Here is a 24427-nt window from a genome sequence, read left to right on the forward strand (position 1 = left end):
CTACTGTAATTCCATCACTGTACTAATGACGTCACGCTGTGATTCGTAGAGAGAAAGCAGAAAATTACACTGAACTAGATGGTGAATAAAATGAGGTCAGTGTGTCAGACCCGAATGTCACATGTTACAATTCTGTGTAGAATCAGTCCTGTTCTGCATTAAACAGTTCAGAATAACATTTCACGGCCCCTGTCATCATAGAAACAAGATGGGATGGGAAGTTGTTCAAAGCGTTCAGTCCTCTTCAGTTGACCTCTGTGCTGATGGGCTGAGACGTGGGGAACAAAGGTGTAGACGGGGACAGAGAAGAGGACCTTGTTGGGGCCCACGCTATAACACCACAGCCGGAGTCTACCAAGGAATGCCTTTTAACTGTCACTTCATATACCAGGCGCTGTGTGGTGACTGCGGCAGACAGAAACAGTGGCGTTCTGATTTCTCTCTCGCATATGTGCGTAGCTCACACACACACACTCTCCACCTATCTTCAGAGGGAGGCAGGGACACATCCAAAAGATTGTTTGGCAAACATCTTCTCTGGTTCATGTTGCCAGAAGGGTCTCATGGATCACAGGGCTACTCTACTATAAACGGTTCAAATCATTTTTCAGTTCAGAGCCTTCACCTTTCTAAAGGGACATTAAAAAATAAATAAAAAGGCAACTTCATGTTCATCTCCAGCACCACCCCAACATCAACATATGTGAAAATGGAGCATTTCTATGTTTTGTAGTAAAGATGTTGGGGTGATGCTGGAGATGATGAATATGAAGTTTATTTTTTATTACCCTTTAACTAATCCTCAAGTCCCATATGAAGGACTGCAGACCATTGAAATTACCTTGTCAGATTGCACAGGGAAAGGTTTCAATTTCCGGTCCATTCCGCTGACTCAGGCTGCTGTGCTGGACTGCACCGGAGGACTTCTTACGTTCACATTAGTTGACTTTTTTCTAGACCATCTATTATGTTTGGCAGCAGGCTCTGGATCGAGCTAGGAAGGGATATAAGGGCCCACCAGATTTGCTTACCCCCGCCCCCCTCCCGGGCCCGGCTGCCCCCTCAGCCTCAAAACAAGCTGGGCCAGGAACTTCTCTGGACTCCTCGTCCAGCAGATGATTTACTGGGACAGCAGAACATACAAACATTCCCATCCTGACTTTGAAAACATTTCAACATTCTCTCCTCTCCTGCTGCTCACTCCGCAGGGAGCCTGAGTGAGAATGGATGTGCTGTCATAATACACTCGCAGAGGGAGAAGAGTTTCCTTTTGGTCCAGATAAGAATAGCTGTGGTGGCCCGTGGTTCATGTTTGTGGCTTGGGCAGGTTTTCTGGTTGAGGTCAGCCTGTCAGTGCTGCTGCTGCCTCAGTACAGGAGTTGGAAACAACCTGGCTGGGCTGAGGCTGAGGCTCCTGCCACATGGGGGTTCTAACTGGCCAGTAAACTAAAGGAGCCTATACAGTTGTGAACTTGTGATGTGGCCCTGCTGTGCTACATTATGGCAGTGCCCGTGTCATGTGGATTGTGGTCTCTTCCCCCTTCCCTTATTCTCTCTTTCTGTCTCTCCAACCTTCTCTTCCTGTCTTCCCCCCATTCTCTCTTTGTCTCTCCAACCCTCTCTTCCTGTCTTCCCCTATTCTCTTCCTCTCCTTTGTCTCTCTCTCTTCCCCATTTCTCTCTCACTTCTCTGTCCACAGCACTGTCCTCCTCCCTCTCTCTCTCTCAACAGCCCCCTTTCTCTCTTCTCTTTAAAGAGCCCTGTCCTCCTCTCTCTCATCCCCCTTTTCTCTCTTCTCTATACACCACTGTCCTCTCTCTCTCTCGCTCTCTCTTCCCCATTTATCTCTCACTTCTCTGTCCACAGCCCTGTCCTCCTCTCTCTCTCTCTCTCTATAGCCCCATTTTCTCTCTTCTCTCTATAGAGCTCTGTCCCCTCTCTCTTAAGTGAAAAAGGATGTCAGGAAGTAAACTGGTTCCTGCCCCAGACCCAGCCGGCCTGCTGCTACAGCTTAATTCATAGCGGATGTTTGGAGCCTCTATTTTACGGGTGGGGATCCTTAAAGGCAGCCAATGGCTTTAGTAGTAGTATGAACTCACTGGGACCCTCTGCACTGTGTGCCATTAGTCATGTCAGCCATTTCTTTGTTTATCACCCAGCAGGCCGCGAGAGGAGAAGGATGTATTCACTCTGTCTTGTTCAAGGGGCACTTTACTAACCGTACTTGGAAGGGGCAGGAAATAAGGTGGCTGTTAGAGTGGAGCTGTTCCTTGATTGTGCTTTGATACTGATACGAAGACCAATATCTCAAAATGGAATAAACATATTTATCGTACAGAAGACCTCAAACTCAGTGGCGTTTCAAATGTTTACTCAGCAAAGATCCAGCTGAATACATACATTCAATACAGTGTCCACTTCCACCCTGAGCTCCCACCCCCTCCCTTCCACAAAGATGTACTTTTGCATCACACAGGATTAGTCTGTGCTCCTCCGTGCATATCACAGGACTTTTTATCAGCCAGGAGAGGCCTTGAGATGTTGGGAGTGCACATTCCTACAGTCCACTGCAGTCCACTAAATAATGACGCTTCTCATACACACAGAGCTTGAACCTAACGCTATTCATACTAAGAGGATATAATGATGTATAGATATTAAACAGTAATTTACGATCCGTCACCTCCGAGTCAATGTGTGTGTTATTAAGTTCATGAGTCACCATGGCCCAACAGCAGCCACTTCCATATCCCCACATTGTTGTCACATCAAAGTCCTCAACACTGGACCTGGGATTTGACTTCCTTGAGGCATGGCAGGTCTTTCTATTTTCATCCTGTGTGTCTGGGCATTAGGAGTGATTAGATAGAACAGTGCTAACAAGCCAGGGTGTTGACAGGCTTGGAGGTGTTCGGTATTCCCTACAGTCATGCTAGCTGGACTCTCTGCTGACTGAGATAGATGAATGCTGACAGGTTAGCAGCCAGCTGTGGAGGTGCCCTTTCTACATTGAGACTGTGTGTGTTGCGCAAACAGTGGTCTTAGGCTCCATCTCGGGCAGGGGACTTTGTCTCCCATAAGTTTGCTCTCTGACCACGCCTTGCCCTCTTGGCCAAACAAATGTTGTGCCCCCTCAGCATTCTAACTAACAGAGTGGCTATTTCAGCCTGTTTTTCTAACCACATAAACCTGTATAGAAGTAGTTAGACCCGGGTTCAAAGATCTATATACACACAATGACAAAGATGCACGGAAGCTTTGATAGCCTATATGCAGCATCATGGGTTGAGACAGTCACACACTGCGCTGACCATATCAACAGGGAGTCAGGGACCTAATGTGTGTCATAAACAGTTTGGCTGTATGACAAGGAAAGTCCTAGACGGTCACATCCTTTCAAGTAGTAGGGGGATTCTCTGATTGCGTAGGCTGTCAAATCCTTTCAGCCCCATTATATCCCTCTGTCTCTGCCAGGTTCTGTGCCAGTGTGTTGGTCTCTGCAGGGTGGCCTCCCTATCCACTCCTCACAGCTCCTTCTGCCAGCCTTCATGTGATACCTGCTAACTCAAAGGAACCTGGGACAAGATGGCACATGTACTGCCGGGACAACATTATCATCAAGCCCTTATCATATATTGATGCACAAGAAAGGAATAGGTTAATCATTTGAATTGACTGTAATTGTTTTTAAAGAAACAGAAACTGTGACCAGCTGTCTCGGGGCTTAACAGTGTGAACATTTTACTCGCAGATGCACCTTATTATTTAGCTGTGCGACCTGGGATGTTAATTTAGGAGCACCAGTGTGCCTAGAAACATGAAGGATTCTAACTTTATTACCTCAAATCTTTTTAATTGTCCTCCTAAATGTCTTTGTGCGCCTACATTTTGTCAACTTAGGCACACACATGCTCCTTGTAAATAAAGGTCAGTGTGGAGTCCTGTGTCTCTTACAAGATCAAGTATTCAAATTGTTTATCTGTATCTATTTGCATTAGTTTACAGGAAGAGCCGGTAGCATAAACATCCTCCATTTGTGTTTAAAATGCTAATATTACTCTGCTATTTTGATCTCTTTTGCGCCTATGTAACTCCACAGGCCGCTATTGTTTGTGACAAAGGCCACCCTCATCCAGCCTTGCCTGCTTCCTCTTTCTGACTGGGTGCCACAGAAAAAGCCACTCGACTTGTGTGACAGGGTTGGGGTGTATTTTGCAGAAGGATCAGAGCAGACAATGAGGCAGATTGGGTTGCTATGAAACTTGACCAGGTTTTTTTCGGGACTAAATATAGAGACGTGGCATAGCTATGAAAGTGGTTTTTCCTGCCTTCTGTAGAAGACCAACTCTAGAGTAATGAAATATCTGTGATATGAAAAACAACTCCATTCAGTCAGGCTCTGTTCAATCACAGCTATATGATCTCTGTGTGTCTCTGTAAGCAGCAGCCTGTCTCATGGTAACACAGCCTAAACTATACCACAATACATGGCCTCAGGAAGATTGGCTATGTGTTGAAGTGGTCTGGTACTAATGGTGACGGGTAGTTGGGTTGACTGTTTATTAACACTGTTAATGGTTTAACGTTTAAAAAAGTCAAAATTAGCTCGTTAAGGAGCTAAGATTTAAAGCAGGATTATTATTTTTTAACAGAAACGTATCTCGCCCCTCTCGTCAGCATGAATCCGATTTGTGCAGTCAACCTTTCTACCTGTTCTTGATTATGGTGATACTATTTATCAAATTGCCACTACTCTTAAACCCCTGTATGCCGTTTCTCATAGCACCCTTCGTTTTATCACAGGAGACGGTTGTATTACTCATCACTGTATTCTGAACCAAAAGGTTGTCTGGACTTTTAAAGTCCCGTAGATCACATCATTATGCTCTTTTTGTTTACAGAGCCCTGTTCCACAAGCTTCACACTTACCTAACTTCACTGTTTAAGATTTAAAATGACAAGTTATCAAACCTGTTCACAGGGTTGGTTCACTGGAGACACCTTTGGTGTTTGGAATAAACTCCAAAAGACGTTTCGATTGGCTGCTTTGGTGTCCCTAGGGCATTTCAGACAGCTGACAGAGGATTTTTATAATGAAGAATGTGTTTGTTTTAATTGACTGTTTTGTATTTTTAATATCTATATTGTGTATATTTGTTTATCTATACTATCCTATTGGTGTTTTTGTGCATGGCAAATTTTCAAAAGAGACTTTAGTCTCAATATTACTTCCCTGTTGAAAGAAGGTAAATAATGAAGAGGTCTCTCGGAGCCTTGATTCAGGTTTCTCCCTAAGTAGATGTGTTTGTCCGTGGTGTGTCCTGTCCTATGAAAGTTAGCTTTCAGCCATCAACATGCTGATGAGGGAGGAGGAGGGAACAACATTCCCAAGCTCGCTATTAGAACAGGAAATAGGATGCCCAGGGCACACAACATGGGGGTCACAAGGCCACTCAACGGAAATATTTCAGTTTTACTGTCTAGAGGTGGAAAAGGGCAGTACTGTTGAGTTTGTGTGTGTCTGCCTGCTGGTGTGCACGTATGTGCGTTGAATGTAGATGTACACACTCCTTCCTGACCTATGGGTTTGTGTGTAGTGTGCTGTTGTAGTGGATTCTTCATGGAGCCTGGCTGCAGTGCTGGGTCCACCCTGTCAGATGTCATTCCCTGGCCCAGGAGCAGTGATGAGCTCACCAGCTCAGGCCCAGATGGTGTCAGGCAGGCCAGGGTCAGCCCTGGCCCAGGAGCAGTGATGAGCTCACCAGCTCAGGCCCAGATGGTGTCAGGCAGGCCAGGGTCAGCCCTGGCCCAGGAGCAGTGATGAGCTCACCAGCTCGGGCCCAGATGGTGTCAGGCAGGCCCGGGTCAGCCCTGTACTTAGACTGCTGTTCTACAGCCAAACAAGGCAAGAGAGAAACACATAAACAGGAAAATTAGATGTCTGCTTAAAATCGGAACATTGGCTCTCTTTCTGAAAATAGTAATTGTAGCCTAGATTTTCCTTATTTGTCCGACTTAAGGCAGGCAATGTATAACTGTGAGTTCTCATTCAATTTCAATGGCAATTCTTTTTAAGGCAGATACTTTTCACAACATGTATTCAACCTTTTGAAGCACTCCCTATGATTGTGGCTTGCAGTAAACAAATCACTGAGCTAAATGTTTCACACAGACATTGTCTGTATGAAAGTAAAGATGTATTGTCTTTATTTACAGAATCCACAAATGGAGCTAGAGAGTAAAACCCCTCCCCCTTTCCCACAGAAATATATGCTAGCTGATGACTTTGGGAGCTGTTTCATATCGTTCTTCCTCTCTCCATATATAGAATCATATCCGTCTGAGTCTCTCCAGGGCTCTGTGTCATGTTAAAGGAATTAGTATTAGTGTCTAAGAAGTAACTATTGTGGTGTGTAGCCAGGTCACTTAAATTATTGGCCAAATAAAGTTACTGGCACATCGGTCTTGCACATTAGCGCTTGACCAGAGTGCTACTGGATGAATACCACTCTCACATGCTGAAGGGCCCGTGCTCTGATGAGAAAACGGGCCTAGTTTATGTCCCCCCAGCCCCCCCTCTTCATGAGGGTAAGTTGGTAATTCACCACAGTATGTCTTTTGTTTCTGGGCTGGGTTATGAAAATATATGAACTAGCCATGGCACTACTAGTATGACAAGAAGCTGTTGTTCTTGCCCCATATGGAGCCCGTGGTGGTAGTAGGACTCATAAGGGCTGTGGCTTGGTTCAAATTTCACTGACCCCCAATGACTCACTAAAGACATTGGCCACTTCCTCTCCATCAGTGTTGTCTTTCTGCATGCTAAACATTTAGCCTCTGTGGCATGGAGTGCAGCACAATGTTCCTGACTTGTCAGATTGTGTATATTCCACTAAAGTCGTTGCAGAAACACAGGGTCCATTGTGTTTCTTTCAGACTTAACTCATCAGTTTGTCCCAAAGGACCCATGAATGAACTCACATTTAGCCAGGTCTATTCAGTGCTAATCAAAATCCAGGCAAATCTGAAATAATATACAACTCTCATGCTTCTGAATTGTATACATATAGTAGGCATGATCTGGAAAGCAGACGACGATGGGCCTTATCTGTTCTCCGGGCGCTGATGACGTGAATGTCGATTTTAAGGCAGCCCCCCGCACCTCTCTGATTCAAATGTGGAAGACACCTTTCAGTTGAATGCATTCAGTTTTACAACTGACTAGGTATCCCCCTTTCCCTTCTCTTGTCTCACGATTCGCTACATCTCAAACTACATGAACTGCTTAATAGGCCCAGTTCTCAGGCAGTTGAATGCAAACCCTGATGCTCCTGAAGACTCCTGAGAGGCAGTAAATCAGAGTCCACCTGACCTGGACAGGCCAGACTTCTCTAATGTCTGCCACATCAATTCCACTACGCTACAGCCCCAGGAGAAGCCATGAGAGATCATCATGGCACAGACACACACTCAGAGCGGACAGGCAGCGGTGTAGACCGACGCCTCCTCAGAGACTGGAGTAGAGGGGGGTAAAGTACCGTCTCTCACTCTCCATGTGATCGATGTGAATGCCTGACTGCCATCCGGCTGGAACTCGTGATCCTTTCTGTCATAAAGGAGACAGTGAGTCTTCCCTCCCAGGCTGAGTACATGGGGCTGCTGCCTGCAGCACCAGTGGGAAACGCTTGGTCAGGCCAAGAATGACCATAGAGTCATTGTGTAGTGTTAGTCCCTGGGCCCTACAGCCTCTTCCTGTCCCAAGTCCTCCTACGCATGATCACATTCTCATTCATCTCCAGGGTCTAGTTTGATCAACAGCCCACTGACTCTCCATCCAGAGTCCTCTCCTGCTCTCTAGCACCATCCGGATGGTCCATGTATCACAAAGGCAGACTCATTCAAGCTACAAGGCCCACATGGAACTGCTTCTAAAACGCTTTAGAAAATAAATTGCCATGGTGGAAGCCAGGGAGCCAACAGTGCAGGACATTAAGACAATGCAGTATGACATAGACATGACGTCTCTATTATAAGGTGACGGGACAGTCCCTGATTTCCAGGGACAGTTGCCGACCAGCCCTCAGAAAGAAAAAAGCAACAGAAGTTAAATTTAAGGCTGATATTTTAGTCATCAAAAGTTATATCGAATTTGATTTGCATGTAAAAATGTTCTCACCCTGTATTAAGCTTGTTTAAGCTGTAGACCCTTTGAGTGTCTGATCAGTGATGGATTGTAACCAACGCATGAAAAACCATACCCAATATAATAACCTAAACTTGGGTGGTTCAAAAATGACTAGATGGGAAATCCATGTATGCATAATAATTAATACAAGTATTTGAAAGGACAATATCGGGGGTAGTTAAATATAGTTCCATGCCCTCCACACTACCAAAAAAGACCCCGATTTTCGTTTTCCAAAATCTGTTCACCTTACTCTATCACATGTTGAAAGTGTGAGCTATAATTGACACTCTCTCTCCCTCACCCCCTGCTGTGTACAGCCCATGTGATCCAGTCAGTTCCCGTCTCTACATGGGAATGGGATTACCAGCTCCATGGTTCTGCAGCCTCTGTCTTCACTCTACACGGTCAGCCTCCAGGACTACTGTAACTTTTCCTGTCTGTCCACAGAACAACCAGGGATTAGCTAACCATAAGTAGTCATAAATTTTGCAGGCTGCCAGGCAACTTAATACAAGGTGTGTTTTTTCACCCCCCCTGCCACTCCCTTTCTCTCTTCTCTATTTTTTCAGCACATCAAAAGGTCTGGCTGGTAGAGATTGGATTAGGACCGGGGTTTGGGTCTGTCTGAGTTGTAGAGCGGGGCTGGGCATCAAAGGGGAACACTAGTCCCTGTGCCCCTGGGTGCTTCATTAGAACAGCAGGTCTGAGTTATTTTAGAGGATGTGGTTAACTAGCTTCGTAGCTAGCCAGCTCTTATAGTACAGTGTATCATGTATATATTTTTTGCCCTACCCCTTACAGGGACATTTTTAACAGTTTTTCTGCTGGAAAAGGAGGAGGGGGCTCAGGGGCAGAACAAGAGTATTTTAATGCCAATGCAGGTTAAAGCTCTTTTTCATAAATAACACAAGCTGGTATGAGAATCTTAGCCAGAGTCCCATTGCAAATGTATGGACACATTTTATCAGGGTTCTACTAGAAGAAATGAGCTGTTACATTATTGTGCATAACCCCCCCCCAAAGCTGCCTTGATTTGTCTTGTATTCACCATGCATTATTCATGAAATAAAGAAAGACGGGGGGCTGCATAGTTTCACCTCCTCCCTCTTTTCAACCCAGATCTCCTCTTATCTTGGTGTTGTTATAGCCAATGTTTACACTCACACACACTCTACACACACACTCACACGCTACACACACTCATGTGCACACACAGTCACACCACACTACACTACACCTCACCCTCACCCAGTGCAGGCAGGGCCTGGAGGCCCTCCAGAGTGATGCCAGTGTTTTAGACACTGTGACATTTCCCACCCTGCCCCACTCTGAGGCCCGCTCTCCCAGGAACTGTCTGCCTTCTTTTGACACTGACCCCGAATGCCAGGGTGTAATGAGGGTATTGTCCCTGCAGCTATGTGTATGCAAATGAAACCCCTCCATTATATTTATGGTATGCACATAGCATTTCTAGTGCTAGGAGTGTCACACCATGTAGGCTAGGGGCTAGGGGCTGATAGCTACTCCCATAATACAGCTCCTAGAGAGACCTTGGGAGTCCCTGATGTTATTGTTCCAGCAATGACATCACATCCTGACATTATTCTTCGTAAGGATGTTTTCCTCTGGCCCAGCGAGATGCCTTTCCAGATATCGTTGTGTTCCTCTGTGGTTGTGGCTTCTGGTTTGGGGTGCCCACGTATATGATCCCTTTTGTTTTATTCAGAGAAAGTTAGACTATTGTTTCTTATGGTCAGTAAAGTTGTTGCTGGAGTGTTCTTATGGGGCTACTGAATTTCATCAAATCATGTTTGCTGAGTATCTTTAAATATGAGAGAAAATGAAATGTAAGACAGGCTATGCACAAGAGAAATTAAACTAGACTGTGCTTCCCTTCCACTGCCCCTGTGCTTCCCTTCCACTGCCCCTGTGCTTCCCTTCCACTGCCCCTGTGCTTCCCTTCTACTGCCCCTGTGCTTCCCTTCCACTGCCCCTGTGCGTCCCTTCCACTGCCCCTGTGCGTCCCTTCCACTGCCCCTGTGCGTCCCTTCCACTGCCCCTGTGCTTCCCTTCCACTGCCCCTGTGCTTCCCTTCCACTGCCCCTGTGCTAACTGGGCTCAGTGTCTCCCACTCTGGGGACACAAGGGATCTTCTCTAGAGGTAAAAATACTTTTGTATGTAAATGGGAAGATCGTTTCCAAGCCAAGCAAATTATATTGAAACCCAACCTTCGGACCTACACAAAAACAACTGACTCTGCTTGAGGTATACAGTGAGTGAAAGGGAGACCGGGTAGGCTAAAAGGCATAGCAGTGGTGTCAAACTGCCCTGTGTGTGTCTGACATCATCCACAGACAGTGGAAAGAGAAACCTTGGAGAATGAAATGGAGAAATACTCAGAGAAACCTGATCTGCTGAACTGGCCTCTTGGGAATCTCTACCCAAATCTCTATCCATAAAGAAGTTTTCCCACTCTTCCAAAATACATAGGCTATTCCCCTGTCAGTCAGTCCAGCTGCTGAGAGTGAGAGACTTGGCTTGAAGTCACTTCCAGGCACATCCAACAGTCTGTTGGGCTGTACTCTGGCCTCCATATTACTGTTCCTCCTCAGGCTTTTCCATAGAGAGATCCCAGTTATGACAGACTGCTGTGGGAAGGTCTGGTTACTGAAAGGTGAGCTCTGAGCCCTTCTAACTGGCCGGTATTGCGCTGCACTGTGAATCTTTGTGCTGTATTGTACTGTGTGCTACTGGATGCTGTGCCGTCTGGCATGGCTATGGCAAGCCAGAGAGGAGGAGCAGGCCGAGGCTGGGATGAGGAGCTCATGGAGTTACTTATTCATGAGTATTGAGCGATGGAGGAAAGCTGACATAAGGCAGATGGGACAGAAAGACACCGATACAGACTTGAACATCTGCTCCTGCGTCGAGCATGCCCACAAGGAAACATGCTGGGGGGTGTTGTACACATCCACGGCAGTGGAATGACAGAAACTGATGCTCCAAATCCTATCATCCGTATCCCAGCGATTGGATGTCTAGGCCTACTTTGGGCTGTAGACTGTAGGAGGCGGTTGTAGACTGTAGGAGGCGGTTAACATAACACAGATCTTTTGTTGTACCCTCATCGTCACGCAGAGCTTTGCGTGTTTATAGAGCCACTCACCTCTGATTAGAGCCCTACTAGTGCCTCAGAATGTCTCTGTTCTGCACAATTCCTCTCCTGTCAAGCACCATTTGTCAGCTATGCAGTTTGGTAGTTGAGTTAATCAGTAATCGTATTCTGCACTTCGATGGCAACAGTAACCTGTATCATCACAACACTCCAAAAGTGAGGAACAACAATATATAGCAGTTCACGGCCAAGAGAACGCTATCACTTTGAGATTAAACAGCGAGCGCATAATGAAATGTCCTCTGAGGATAGGAGGCTCCACTCCCAGGCCCACTGATGAGCTGAAACTGCCTTGTGTTATTGAAAACACCCATTAGGCCTCCTCATGCAGCTCCGCAAGGAGACCCATGTGAGAATGAGCCAGTGTTAGTGAAAACATCAAAGTCGTCGTCATGGCTACTCTCAGAAGAGAAACAGCACCAAGGATTGAAGGTAAATTCACAGGGAGTCGTACATTGAGTTTGCAATGTGAAACAGACTCTGCTGTAACAACATATCTTTTCATTTTATGGACCCAATTCTTCCTTTTTCACCACAAGCCCCCCTCCTCCCTGGGTCTGCTTCAGTGCTATTGTAAGCTTCTTAATCAATCAATCAATTTTATTTTATATAGCCCTTCGTACATCAGCTAATATCTCGAAGTGCTGTACAGACACCCAGCCTAAAACCCCAAACAGCTAGTAATGCAGGTGTAGAAGCACGGTGGCTAGGAAAAACTCCCTAGAAATGCCAAAACCTAGGAAGAAACCTAGAGAGGAACCAGGCTATGAGGGGTGGCCAGTCCTCTTCTGGCTGTGCCGGGTGGAGATTATAACAGAACTATGCCAAGATGTTCAAAAATGTTCATAAGTGACAAGCATGGTCAAATAATAATCATGAATAATTTTCAGTTGGCTTTTCATAGCCGATCATCAAGAGTTGAAAAACAACAGGTCTGGGACAGGTGGCGGTTCCATAACCGCAGGCAGAACAGCTGAAACTGGAATAGCAGCAAGGCCAGGCGGACTGGGGACAGCAAGGAGTCACCACGGCCGGTAGTCCCGACGTATGGTCCTAGGGCTCAGGTCCTCCGAGAGAAAGAAAGAGAGAAGGAGAAAATTAGAGAGAGCCAAGATTTTCAAAATGTTCATAAATGACAAGCATGGTCAAATAATAATCATGAATAATTTTCAGTTGGCTTTTCATAGCCGATCATCAAGAGTTGAAAAACAACAGGTCTGGGACAGGTGGCGGTTCCATAACCGCAGGCAGAACAGTTGAAACTGGAATAGCAGCAAGGCCAGGCGGACTGGGGACAGCAAGGTGTCATCATGCCCGGTAGTCCTGACGTATGGTCCTAGGGCTCAGGTTCTCAGAGAGAAAGAGAGAACGAGAGAATTAGAGAGAGCATACTTAAATTCACACAGGACACTGGATAAGACAGGAGAAGTACTCCAGGTAACCAACTGACCCTAGCCCCCCGACACAAACTACTGCAGCATAAATACTGGAGGCTGAGACAGGAGCGGTCAGGAGACACTGTGGCCCCATCCGAAGAAACCCCCGGACAGGGCCAAACAGGAAGGATATAACCCCACCCACTTTGCCAAAGCACAGCCCCCGCACCACTAGAGGGAAATCCTCAACCACCAACTTACAATCCTGAGACAAGGCCGAGTATAGCCCACAAAGGTCTCCACCACAGCACAAACCAAGGGGGGGCGCCAACCCAGACAGGAAGATCACGTCAGTAACTCAACCCACTCAAGTGACGCACCCCTCCTAGGGACGGCATGAAAGAGCACCAGCAAGCCAGTGACTCAGCCCCTGTAACAGGGTTAGAGGCAGAGAATCCCAGTGGAGAGAGGGGAACCGGCCTGGCAGAGACAGCAAGGGCGGTTCGTTGCTCCAGAGCCTTTCCGTTCACCTTCACACTCCTGGGCCAGACTACACTCAATCATATGACCTACTGAAGAGATAAGTCTTCAGTAAAGACTTAAAGGTTGAGACCGAATCTGCGTCTCTCACATGGGTAGGCAGACTGTTCCATAAAAATGGAGATCTATAGGAGAAAGCCCTGCCTCCCGCTGTTTGCTTAGAAATTCTAGGGACAATTAGGAGGCCTGCGTCTTGTGACCGTAGCGTACGTATTGGTATGTACGGCAGGACCAACTCGGAAAGATAGGTAGGAGCAAGCCCATGTAACGCTTTATAGGTTAACAGTAAAACCTTGAAATCAGCCCTTGCCTTAACAGGAAGCCAGTGTAGGGAAGCTAGCACTGGAGTAATATGATCAAATTTCTTGGTTCTAGTCAGGATTCTAGCAGCCGTATTTAGCACTAACTGAAGTTTATTTAGTGTTTTATCCGGGTAGCCGGAAAGTAGAGCATTGCAGTAGTCTAACCTAGAAGTAACAAATGCATGGATAAATGTTTCTGCATCATTTTTGGACAGAAAATTTCTGATTTTTGCAATGTTACGTAGATGGAAAAAAGCTGTCCTTGAAACAGTCTTGATATGTTCGTCAAAAGAGAGATCAGGGTCAAGAGTAACGCCGAGGTCCTTCACAGTTTTATTTGAGACGACTTTACAACCATCAAGATGAATTGTCAGATTTAACAGAAGATCTCTTTGTTTCTTGGGACCTAGAACAAGCATCTCTGTTTTGTCCGAGTTTAAAAGTAGAAAGTTTTCAGCCATCCACTTCCCTATGTCTGAAACACAGGCTTCTAGCGAGGGCAATTTTGGGGCTTCACCATGTTTCATTGAAATGTACAGCTGTGTGTCATCCGCATAGCAGTGAAAGTTAACATTATGTTTTCGAATAACATCCCCAAGAGGTAAAATATATAGTGAAAACAATAGTGGTCCTAAAACGGAACCTTGAGGAACACCGAAATGTACAGTTGATTTGTCAGAGGACAGACCATTCACAGAGACAAACTGATATCTTTCCGACAGGTAAGATCTAAACCAGGCCAGAACTTGTCCGTGTAGACCAATTTGGGTTTCCAGTCTCTCCAAAAGAATGTGGTGATCGATGGTGTCAAAGGCAGCACTAAGGTCTAGTAGCACGAGGACAGATGCAGAGCCTCGGTCTGACGCCATTAAAAGGTCATTTACCACCTTCACAAGTGCAGTCTCAGTGCTATGATGGGGTCTAAAACCAGACTGAAGCATTTCGTATACATTGTTTGTCTTCAGAAAGGCAGTGAGTTGCTGCGCAACAGCTTTTTCTAAAATTTTTGAGAGGAATGGAAGATTTGATATAGGCCGATAGTTTTTTATATATTCTAGGTCAAGGTTTGGCTTTTTCAAGAGAGGCTTTATCACTGCCACTTTTAGTGAGTTTGGTACACATCCGGTGGATAGAGAGCTGTTTATTATGTTCAACATAGGAGGGCCAAGCACAGGAAGCAGCTCCTTCAGCAGTTTAGTAGGAATAGGATCCAGTATGCAGCTTGAAGGTTTAGAGGCCATGATTATTTTCATCATTGTGTCAAGAGATATAGTACTAAAACACTTAAGTGTCTCTCCCGATCCCAGGCCCTCGCAGAGCTGTGCAGATCCAGGACAGCTAAGCCCTGGAGGAATACGCAGATTCAAAGAGGAGTCCGTAATTTGCTTTCTAATGGTCATGATCTTTTCCTCAAAGAAGTTCATGAATTTATTACTGCTGAAGTGAAAGCCATCCTCTCTTGGGGAATGCTGCTTTTTAGTTAGTTTCGCAACAGTATCAAAAAGAAATTTTGGATTGTTCTTATTTTCCTCGATTAAGTTGGAAAAGTAGGATGATCGAGCAGCAGTGAGGGCTCTTCGGTACTGCACGGTACTGTCTTTCCAAGCTAGTCGGAAGACTTCCAGTTTGGTGTGGCGCCATTTCCGTTCCAATTTCCTGGAAGCTTGCTTCAAAGCTCGGGTATTTTCTGTATACCAGGGAGCTAGTTTCTTATGACAAATGTTTTTCGTTTTTAGGGGTGCAACTGCATCTAGGGTATTGCGCAAGGTTAAATTGAGTTCCTCAGTTAGGTGGTTAACTGATTTTTGTCCTCTGACGTCCTTGGGTAGGCAGAAGGAGTCTGGAAGGGCATCAAGGAATTTTTGTGTTGTCTGAGAATTTATAGCACGACTTTTGATGCTCCTTGGTTGGGGTCTGAGCAGATTATTTGTTGCGATTGCAAACGTAATAAAATGGTGGTCCGATAGTCCAGGATTATGTGGAAAAACATTAAGATCTACAACATTTATTCCATGGGACAAAACTAGGTCCAGAGTATGACTGTGGCAGTGAGTAGGTCCAGAGACATGTTGGACAAAACCCACTGAGTCGATGATGGCTCCGAAATACTTTTGGAGTGGGTCTGTGGACTTCTCCATGTGAATATTAAAATCACCAAAAATTAGAATATGATCTGCTATGACTACAAGGTCTGATAGGAATTCAGGAAACTCAGAGAGGAACGCTGTATATGGCCCAGGAGGCCTGTAAACAGTAGCTATAAAAAGTGAATGAGTAGGCTGCATAGATTTCATGACTAGAAGCGCAAAAGACGAAAACGCCATTTTTTGGGGGGTAAATTGAAATTTGCTATCGTAAATGTTAGCAACACCTCCGCCTTTGCGGGATGCACGGGGGATATGGTCACTAGTGTAACCAGGAGGTGAGGCCTCATTTAACACAGTAAATTCATCAGGCTTAAGCCATGTTTCAGTCAGGCCAATCACATCAAGATTATGATCAGTGATTAGTTCATTGACTATGACTGCCTTTGAAGTGAGGGATCTAACATTAAGTAACCCTATTTTGAGATGTGAGGTATCACGATCTCTTTCAATAATGGCAGGAATGGAGGAGGTCTTTATCCTAATAAGATTGCTAAGGCGAACACCGCCATGTTTAGTTTTGCCCAACCTAGGTCGAGGCACAGACACAGTCTCAATGGGTATGGCTGAGCTGACTACACTGACTGTGCTATTGGCAGACTCCACTAAGCTGGCAGGTTGGCTAACAGCCTGCTGCCTGGCCTGCACCCTATTTCATTGTGGGGCTAGAGGAGTTAGAGCCCTATCTATGTTGGTAGATAAGATGAGAGCACCCCTCCAGCTAGGATGGAGTCCGTCACTCCTCAGCAGGTCAGGCTTGGTCCTGTTTGTGGGTGAGTCCCAGAAAGAGGGCCAATTATCTACAAATTCTATCTTTTGGGAGGGGCAGAAAACAGTTTTCAACCAGCGATTGAGTGCTGAGACTCTGCTGTAGAGCTCGTCACTCCCCCTAACTGGGAGGGGGCCAGAGACAATTACTCGATGCCGACACATCTTTCTAGCTGATTTACACGCTGAAGCTATGTTGCACTTGGTGACCTCTGACTGTTTCATCCTAACATCGTTGGTGCCGACGTGGATAACAATATCTCTATACTCTCTACACTCGCCAGATTTAGCTTTAGCCAGCACCATCTTTAGATTAGCCTTAACGTCGGTAGCCCTGCCCCCTGGTAAACAGTGTATGATCGCTGGGTGATTCGCTTTAAGTCTAATACTGCGGGTAATGGAGTCGCCAATGACTAGGGTTTTCAATTTGTCAGAGCTAATGGTGGGAGCCTTCGGCGTCTCAGACCCCGTAACAGGAGGAGTAGAGACAAGAGAAGACTCAGACTCAGACTCCGACTCGCTACATAATGGGGAGAACCGGTTGAAAGTTTCTGTCGGCTGAATGAGCGACACCGGTTGAGCATTCCAACAGCATTTCCCTCCAGAAGCCATGAGAAAGTTGTCCGGCTGCGGGGACTGTGCGAGGGGATTTATACTAACGTTACTATCTGTACTTACTGGTGGCACAGACGCTGTTTCTTCCTTTCCTACACTGAAATTACCCTTGCCTAACGATTGCGTCTGAAGCTGGGCTTGTAGCACAGCTATTCTCGCCGTAAGGCGATCGTTCTCCTGTATATTATGAGTACAGCGACTGCAATTAGAAGACATCATGTTAATGTTACTACTTAGCTTCGGCTGTTGAAGGTGTTGACGAACCATGTCCAGATAAAGCGTCCGGAGTGAAAAAGTTGAATGAGGGAAAAAAGTTGCGATGGAAAAACTAAAAATATAAACGGTAATTAAAAACAAAAACAAAACAAAAAACGTAAAGTTGGCAGCTAGCAAAGTAAAGTTGGCAGCAAAACGCACAGCAACAAAACGCACAGCAACACGTCTGCAGATTCAACAGGAAGTTCTTACCCGTCGTCATAGTAGTCACTGTGGGTTGCTGCGCTCAGTCCATTGAGGTGTTGTGGTTTTCCTCCCACTTCCTCCTTATCCTTCCCCTCACACTGTAAATACCTTGCCTCTCATGTTGCTGTCTTGGCACAAACCATGTGATGGTTGTCTCTGATTAATTTTTTTATTTTTAGACGGGTGGGTGTCTCTACTGTGTTTCTGCTGCGTGTCTGTATGACAGATGTCGGACACACACCAACTAACTCAGTCTCATATAGTTTTATGAATTCTTCAGTGTTACATTTGGAGGGATGGGTTCATAATAATCCAAAAGAAAGATCTAAACCATCTGTTTGGGTTCGGATGGAATCAGAGGGTAAGGACCAGTCGGTTTTCCTGCTGACGGTGATGGAAGAAAGGACACCCCGCCTGACCCGGCTTTATTCCTAGTCACTGCCGTTTACATGTCAACAATCATTACCTCAACTGAAGGAGTGCTCCGTTGGTTTACTGTGTGGGAAGACCATAGACGGACCGTAAAGCAGAAGTGAGAAGCATTGGTTCTTATCTTTATTGGTGGCATAAGGGCTCTCTCCCTCTCTCTTCTCTCGTTCCCTCTGTTCTCCACCCCCGCTAGACTTTCATGAGTGTGGGACCCTGACATGTGCTGAACATTGAAGCTGGAGGGGCCTGAAATGGTAATGGCAATGCAGAAGCTGCTGAGTCATTCCACAAGGAAGCCATTTTATTGGAGGAGAAATGATTTCCATGCAGACGGCTGAGTCCACTAAGCTGTGAGACAGACCTGGTCACAGTCAAGGCTCCTGAAAAGAGCCTTGTTCTTTCTTCTCTCTCTATCACTCTCTCTCTCTCTGTGTCTTGGTGTAAAACCGTTGTGTATATGTGCTCTCTTGCGTATCTCGTTTGGCATGCTTTGCCTAATCGCAGGGATGTACTTCTGGAAGGTTGTCGATTCAGTATCCGTTGTTTATCTTATGTAGTATTAGCCCATGATCTGTGCGCACATTTTCTGAGAATGGGTTTCATGTATGGTATAACAGGCCCGTGGAATTGACTAGCTTGCTCTCTTTCTCTCTCCTCCCTCCCTCCCTGTATGCGTATGGCCTGAGTCTGTGTGAAGCGCCAGTGAGGAGGGGTCCATGGGGACGGCCTGGGTATTGTTCTCTCGCAGAGGAAGTGTGTTGGCTGGAGTCCACCAGTCAGTCCCTCTGGGTCTGTCTACGTCCTAAGCCAAGCCTAAACTCTGCCTCGCTCCCAGGCAGGGCACAAGCCATGGGAGAGAAGAGAGACTTCACTTCCCCTCTCGCTCTACTTTTCACCTTCTCTCTCCCTTTCTCCCTCTCTCCTCCAGTACAGCTCAGACAGGGTGGAAGTGGAATCCATCCCTCTTTCTCTCTCCATCATCCCCCTCTCTCTTTCCCTCTGTATCCCAGAACACAGCATGAGATAGGGACTCACCTCGCCTGGCTCAGGGCTGGACTGTGTATAGTTCTGTGGTGGTGATGATCCTGACAGGATATCTATCTATTTTAAGCCTGCAGACAGTCTCTGAAGTAGGAAGGTAAGCGTGACCTCTGAGCAACTCCCCCTTAGGTGAAATCAGCTGAGTCTGACTGACTTTGGTATAGCCCAGCTCCACTGTTCCCTCCTAGACTTAGCTGGACTGTACAATCTGTTTCTCTTCACCTTAGTTGGACTCAATCTGACGCTTGGCCTTTTGGCCTGAACGTCAGGGCTGAAGAAGGGAAAATGTTACGCTAGTCTCTCTGGCTGGTGGTGCCAGCTGTGCCAGACTGTCGTAGAGCCAAGCTGGCTTCAGAGGGAGAGAGTCCAGTGGCACAGAATGATCTAATCATCACTGTCCTGTCGCTGTCAGTCAGCAGCAGCTCAGACATCAAAGCGGAGAGGAGAGAGACCAACCCAACACAGTAGGGGAGGAGACCAGTGGTGTGAATGAAATCGAGTCAGTATCAGTCAGAATAGGGAACAGGAATGTCAATGGTCATAAATGAGATCACACCATTTTTAATCCATCCTCTAAGCCTCCTCTATAGGCTCAGACTGGCTACTGATATCATGTAGGTTAGATGTTGACTTGTTCCAAGTAGGCCTTCAATTAATGGGGATCGCCTCCGCTATGTGTGGCTGTGCAGAATGTGCACAGTGCCTACTGCATAGGCTAACAGTGAAAAGAGGAAGAGAGTAACATGAGGACAGGCAGCTGAAAGTAAGTGCTGTCAGCTGTATTGACTCTTGTGTGTTTTAAACATTTTCCTCTCAGCCCAGCACTGTTAAGAGGGATCTCTTGGAAAGATATAACATTGACCTTCTCTGGATATATTTAAATCAGGCTATCATCCATCCAAAATATACAGTAAGGCCTGTTCTGCCTTTACTCTATAGACAAGTAGGGCAGGAATTGCCAGGGACCTGACGATACGATGTTATCACAATACTTTGGTACCGATTTATATGTTGCGATTCGATGTGCCAAAGCTTCCAAGCTATGTAGGAAAAATACTGGTGTTTTGTTGCATGTACAGCCAATTAGCACACAAATAATATTGCGACATTGTCAAAACGATACAATATATCGTCCAAAATAATATCCCGATAAGTTTTTTTATTTTACCTTTATTTAACTAGGCAAGTCAGTTAAGAACAAATTCTTATTTTCAATGACGGCCTAGGAACAATGGATTAACTGCCTTGTTCATTGGCAGAACGACAGATTTGTACCTAGTCAGCTCGGGGATTCGATCTTGCAACCTTTCGGTTACTAGTCCAATGCTCTAACCACTAGGCTATCTGCCGCCCCAATGTAATATCACCCCCCCCCCCCATATCTAGAGACAAGGTGTAGCTGGTTCTGCTATGAAACACCTTAACTAGAATTCTCATTGGTAGAAGTATGGGACTGTGTCTGCGCGGTGTCCGCTCGCTGGAACTCAGCGATAAAGTAGTGACTCAACATAATGTTTGTTTTTCCATGTAATATGACTGGTTCTCATTCATGGATCATTTAATTCAGTCCGTCATGTGCATGTCACTAAGAGCTCACACGGTCGGTCAGTCTCCCTCCAACCTTAACCACCCTCTCCCTCTTCTCTCCATCTCTCTCTCAGGACCAGTTTGAAAACCTTGACAAGCATACTCAATGGGGGATCGACTTCCTAGAGAGGTATTCAAAGTTTGTCAAGGAAAGGCTGGAGATCGAACAGACATATGCAAAACAGTTGAGGTAAAACCCTATTCAAACTCCCTGGCCCACTGGTTTTTATCTTTCAATTCCATGGAACTGTTTTGAGGGGTTTTGCGTACACTGAATAATGAATTGACGAGTACGCCTATTCTGTGTTATACATGCATATTAGACATTAGTAGTTCTGTATATTAACCTTCATCGTGTTATATCAAAGATAATGAAACATCATTAGGATTCATTATGAAATGATGTGATTGGATCTGTTTGAATGAATATCTGAGAACATCAGTGCGACCACTCTGTCTGAACAATAGGGGCAACTCACCCAATCAGACATGGTTGTGCTGCCATGAATTGATTTTGGTAGGCCACAAATCAATATAATAGGATTAGCCGCACAGAACAAATGGATGTCTAGGAGGTGGCTCCTGGACAGTCTCTAGACAGTAGAGGAGTAGGTCTACAGATCTATATGCAGTTGGATTACTCAACTCTGTATCCTGCCTGACATCCATGTGTTATCTTTTGGAGCAAATCTACAAATGAGCAAAACCCCTAACAAGGACTTCTAAAACGACGACGATTCTACCAGTTCTTGGATCAGAGTGAGACCACTGGTTTAACACCATTTAAGCTGGGAATAGGCAGATGTAGGCTCTGGTTAGTAAACCATAGGTGACCACTCACTGAACTTGCTCACACACACACATGGCTCATGATGTCACCATGGCATGCTGTGGTTAAACTTCATGCCTCTGTTTCCTGCTTAATCATCCCCTCTACTCTGAGCTACTGCCACGACTGAGAGAGTATGACTCTGTCTCCTTCCCTCTCACGTGGTCACTTTTATTAGGCTGGTTTGTTTTCCCAAAGAAAAGTAATTTGGAAAAAAGGTGTCAATGCTAACACATTTAGTTGAATGTATTTTGTACTTGTGAGTAACTGGTACCACATCCCATATCAGATGCCATAAGTGCTAACATTCTATCCCACATAAAAGGCATCCTGCCGTGAGTATCTCTGTTAGTAAGGTTTAGAAACGACAACATATCAGCAGTGTGCTGTCCCAATGTGCTGTCAATGCACAAGGGAATTGAATATTATTCCTAGTATTTCCCAGCATCCGTGCTACACCATCTGGCTGTGTGTTGATGTGTTCCTCTTCGTCCCCCTGAAGCTATGTCATCACTGCTGCCTGGCCTGTGGGACGGTAATGTAGAGGGGCTCCAGCTGTGGCCTTTGCAACCCCCAGGAGCCCCCCCCCCCTCCCCCACATCGCTTTGAGGTGTTGCCTAGATACAACACTGCCGCTGACCAAGTCTCCTTAGCATGTCATGAGCCACCTACTGTAGCCGCTCAGTAAGACAAGCACCAGGACCCCCAGACCAGCAGAAACTGGACCCCTGCTGCGCTGAAATATGACATTTTATTGAAGAAGGAAATCCCCTAGGGTACTGCTTTAAGAGGTTTGGTTCAGATTATTTTGACTTGAAATCATATTGTTTTGGAAGATGTTCGAAAGAAAATGTTTTTCGTGTGTGTGAATGATGGCTAACCTATTAAACTGGGGATGTTTAGTCATGGCTCCTAACGAGAGGTTTGCACACGAAGCACGTGTAACCCAGTGAATAATTTAACCAGCTATGAATTATGGGCTGAAAACGAGGAGCTCCTGATTTGTCCCTTATGCATTCTTTAAACATGTGCATTACACGCTGACAGGCTACACACTGTGGGTGGAACGAGTCTTTTCTACTCGTTATCGCCCTACCATTTCTGTTGGGGAATTTCTCCCTGACTCCCTGGACTAGAGGTCGACCGATTAATCGGAATGGCTTATTAATTATTGTTGATTTCAAGTTTTCATTATTATTTGAAATTGCCTAGTTAAATAAAGCGCCTATTAACAAAAAATATATATATATATATATATATATAAAAAAATTCAAAAAATTAAAAATAATAATAATTATATATTAAATAATTATTATTTTTTTTATATATTTTTTTATTTTTTATAATATATATATTTTTAATGCCTTTATTTAACTAGGGAATCAGTTAAGAACACATTCTTATTTGTTCATGGGCAGAACGACAGATTTTCACCTTGTCAGCTCGGGGGATTCAATCTTGCAACCTTACAGTTAACTAGTCCAACGCAATAACGACCTGCCTCTCTCTCGTTGCACTCCACAAGGAGACTGCCTGTTACCTTGGCTTACCGCATTCGCGTAAGTTGCTAGCTAGCATTAAACTTATCTTATAAAAAACAATCAATCATAACCACTAGTTAACTACACATGGTTGATGATATTACTAGATATTATCTAGCGTGTCCTGCGTTGCACATAATCTGACTAAGCATACAAGTATCTTAGTATCTGACTGAGCGGTGGTAGGCAGAAGCAGGCGCGTAAACATTCATTCAAACAGCACTTTTGTGCGTTTTACATTTACATTTACATTTAAGTCATTTAGCAGACGCTCTTATCCAGAGCGACTTACAGCAGTTTTGCCAGCAGCTCTTCGCTGTGCGTCAAGCATTGCGCTGTTTATGACTTCAAGCCTATCAACTCCCGAGATGAGGCTGGTGTAACCGAAGTGAAATGGCTAGCTAGTTAGCGTGCGCTAATAGCGTTTCAAACGTCACTCGCTCTGAGCCTTCTAGTAGTTGTTCCCCTTGCTCTGCATGGGTAACGCTGCTTCGATTGTGGCTGTTGTCGTTGTGTTGCTGGTTCGAGCCCAGTGAGGAGAGGGACGGAAGCTATACTGTTACACTTGCAGTACTAAAGTGCCTATAAGAACATCCAATAGTCAAAGGCTAATGAAATACAAATGGTATAGAGGGAAATAGTCCTATAATTCCTATAATAACTACAACCTAAAACTTCTTACCTGGGAATATTGAAGACTCATGTTAAAAGGAACCTCCAGCTTTCATATGTTCTCATGTTCTGAGCAAGGAACTGAAACGTTAGCTTTCTTACATAGCACATATTGCACTTTTACTTTCTTCTCCAACACTTTGTTTTTGCATTATTTAAACCAAATTGAACATGTTTCATTATTTACTTGAGGCTAAATTGATTTTATTCATATATTAAGTTAAAATAAGTGTTCATTCAGTATTGTTGTAATTGTCATTATTACAAATAAATAAATAAAAATCGGCTGATTTTTTTAATCGGTATCGGCTTTTTTGGTCCTCCAATAATCGGTATCGGTATCGACGTTGAAAAATCATAATCGGTCGACCTCTACCCTGGACAGTCACTCTGTTCAGGTACAGTGCCTAGTGAAAGTCTACACAGCCCTTGCACAGCCCTTGCACAGTCTTCACATTTTTCTGCCTTAAAATTAAATACAAAATGTGAATTATTTATATTTTTTGATAAATGTTGTCCTAAGAGTTGTTGATCTTATTAAAAATGATTCACAGCTGTAATGGCTGCCAAAGGTGCTTCCACCAAGTATTAACTCTGAGGTGTGAAGACAGATACACATTGAAGACATTTTTGTTTTTTATTTTGTATCAATTTGCAACATTTTCTATAACTTTTCTTCCACTTTGAAAATGGGGAGTAGATTGTGTAGATCGGTAGGGAAAATAATCTCATTTATTCCCTTTTTGGATTTAATTTT

General features: G+C 45.0%; 1 protein-coding gene across 4 annotated transcripts in view; it reads left to right on the plus strand.

Annotated features, from left to right (window-relative positions):
* The window catches only part of LOC139541138 (formin-binding protein 1-like), a 50250-nt gene that overhangs the window by 7893 nt on the left and 17930 nt on the right, over positions 1 to 24427 (plus strand). For 2 of the 4 annotated variants that reach the window (XM_071345406.1, XM_071345408.1), the window contains exons 2-3: positions 8506 to 8592; positions 20703 to 20818. The exons of 1 other annotated variant lie outside the window; for it this stretch is intronic. In XM_071345406.1, the coding sequence (XP_071201507.1) occupies positions 8560 to 8592; positions 20703 to 20818 (149 nt within the window). In that variant the 5' untranslated portion in view covers positions 8506 to 8559. The remainder of the gene's footprint in view (positions 1 to 8505; positions 8593 to 20702; positions 20819 to 24427) is intronic. One more of the 4 variants, XM_071345407.1, reaches the window with a different exon arrangement.

Source organism: Salvelinus alpinus, chromosome 16, assembly GCF_045679555.1.
Source record: "Salvelinus alpinus chromosome 16, SLU_Salpinus.1, whole genome shotgun sequence".
In the NCBI taxonomy this organism is placed as follows: domain Eukaryota; kingdom Metazoa; phylum Chordata; class Actinopteri; order Salmoniformes; family Salmonidae; genus Salvelinus; species Salvelinus alpinus.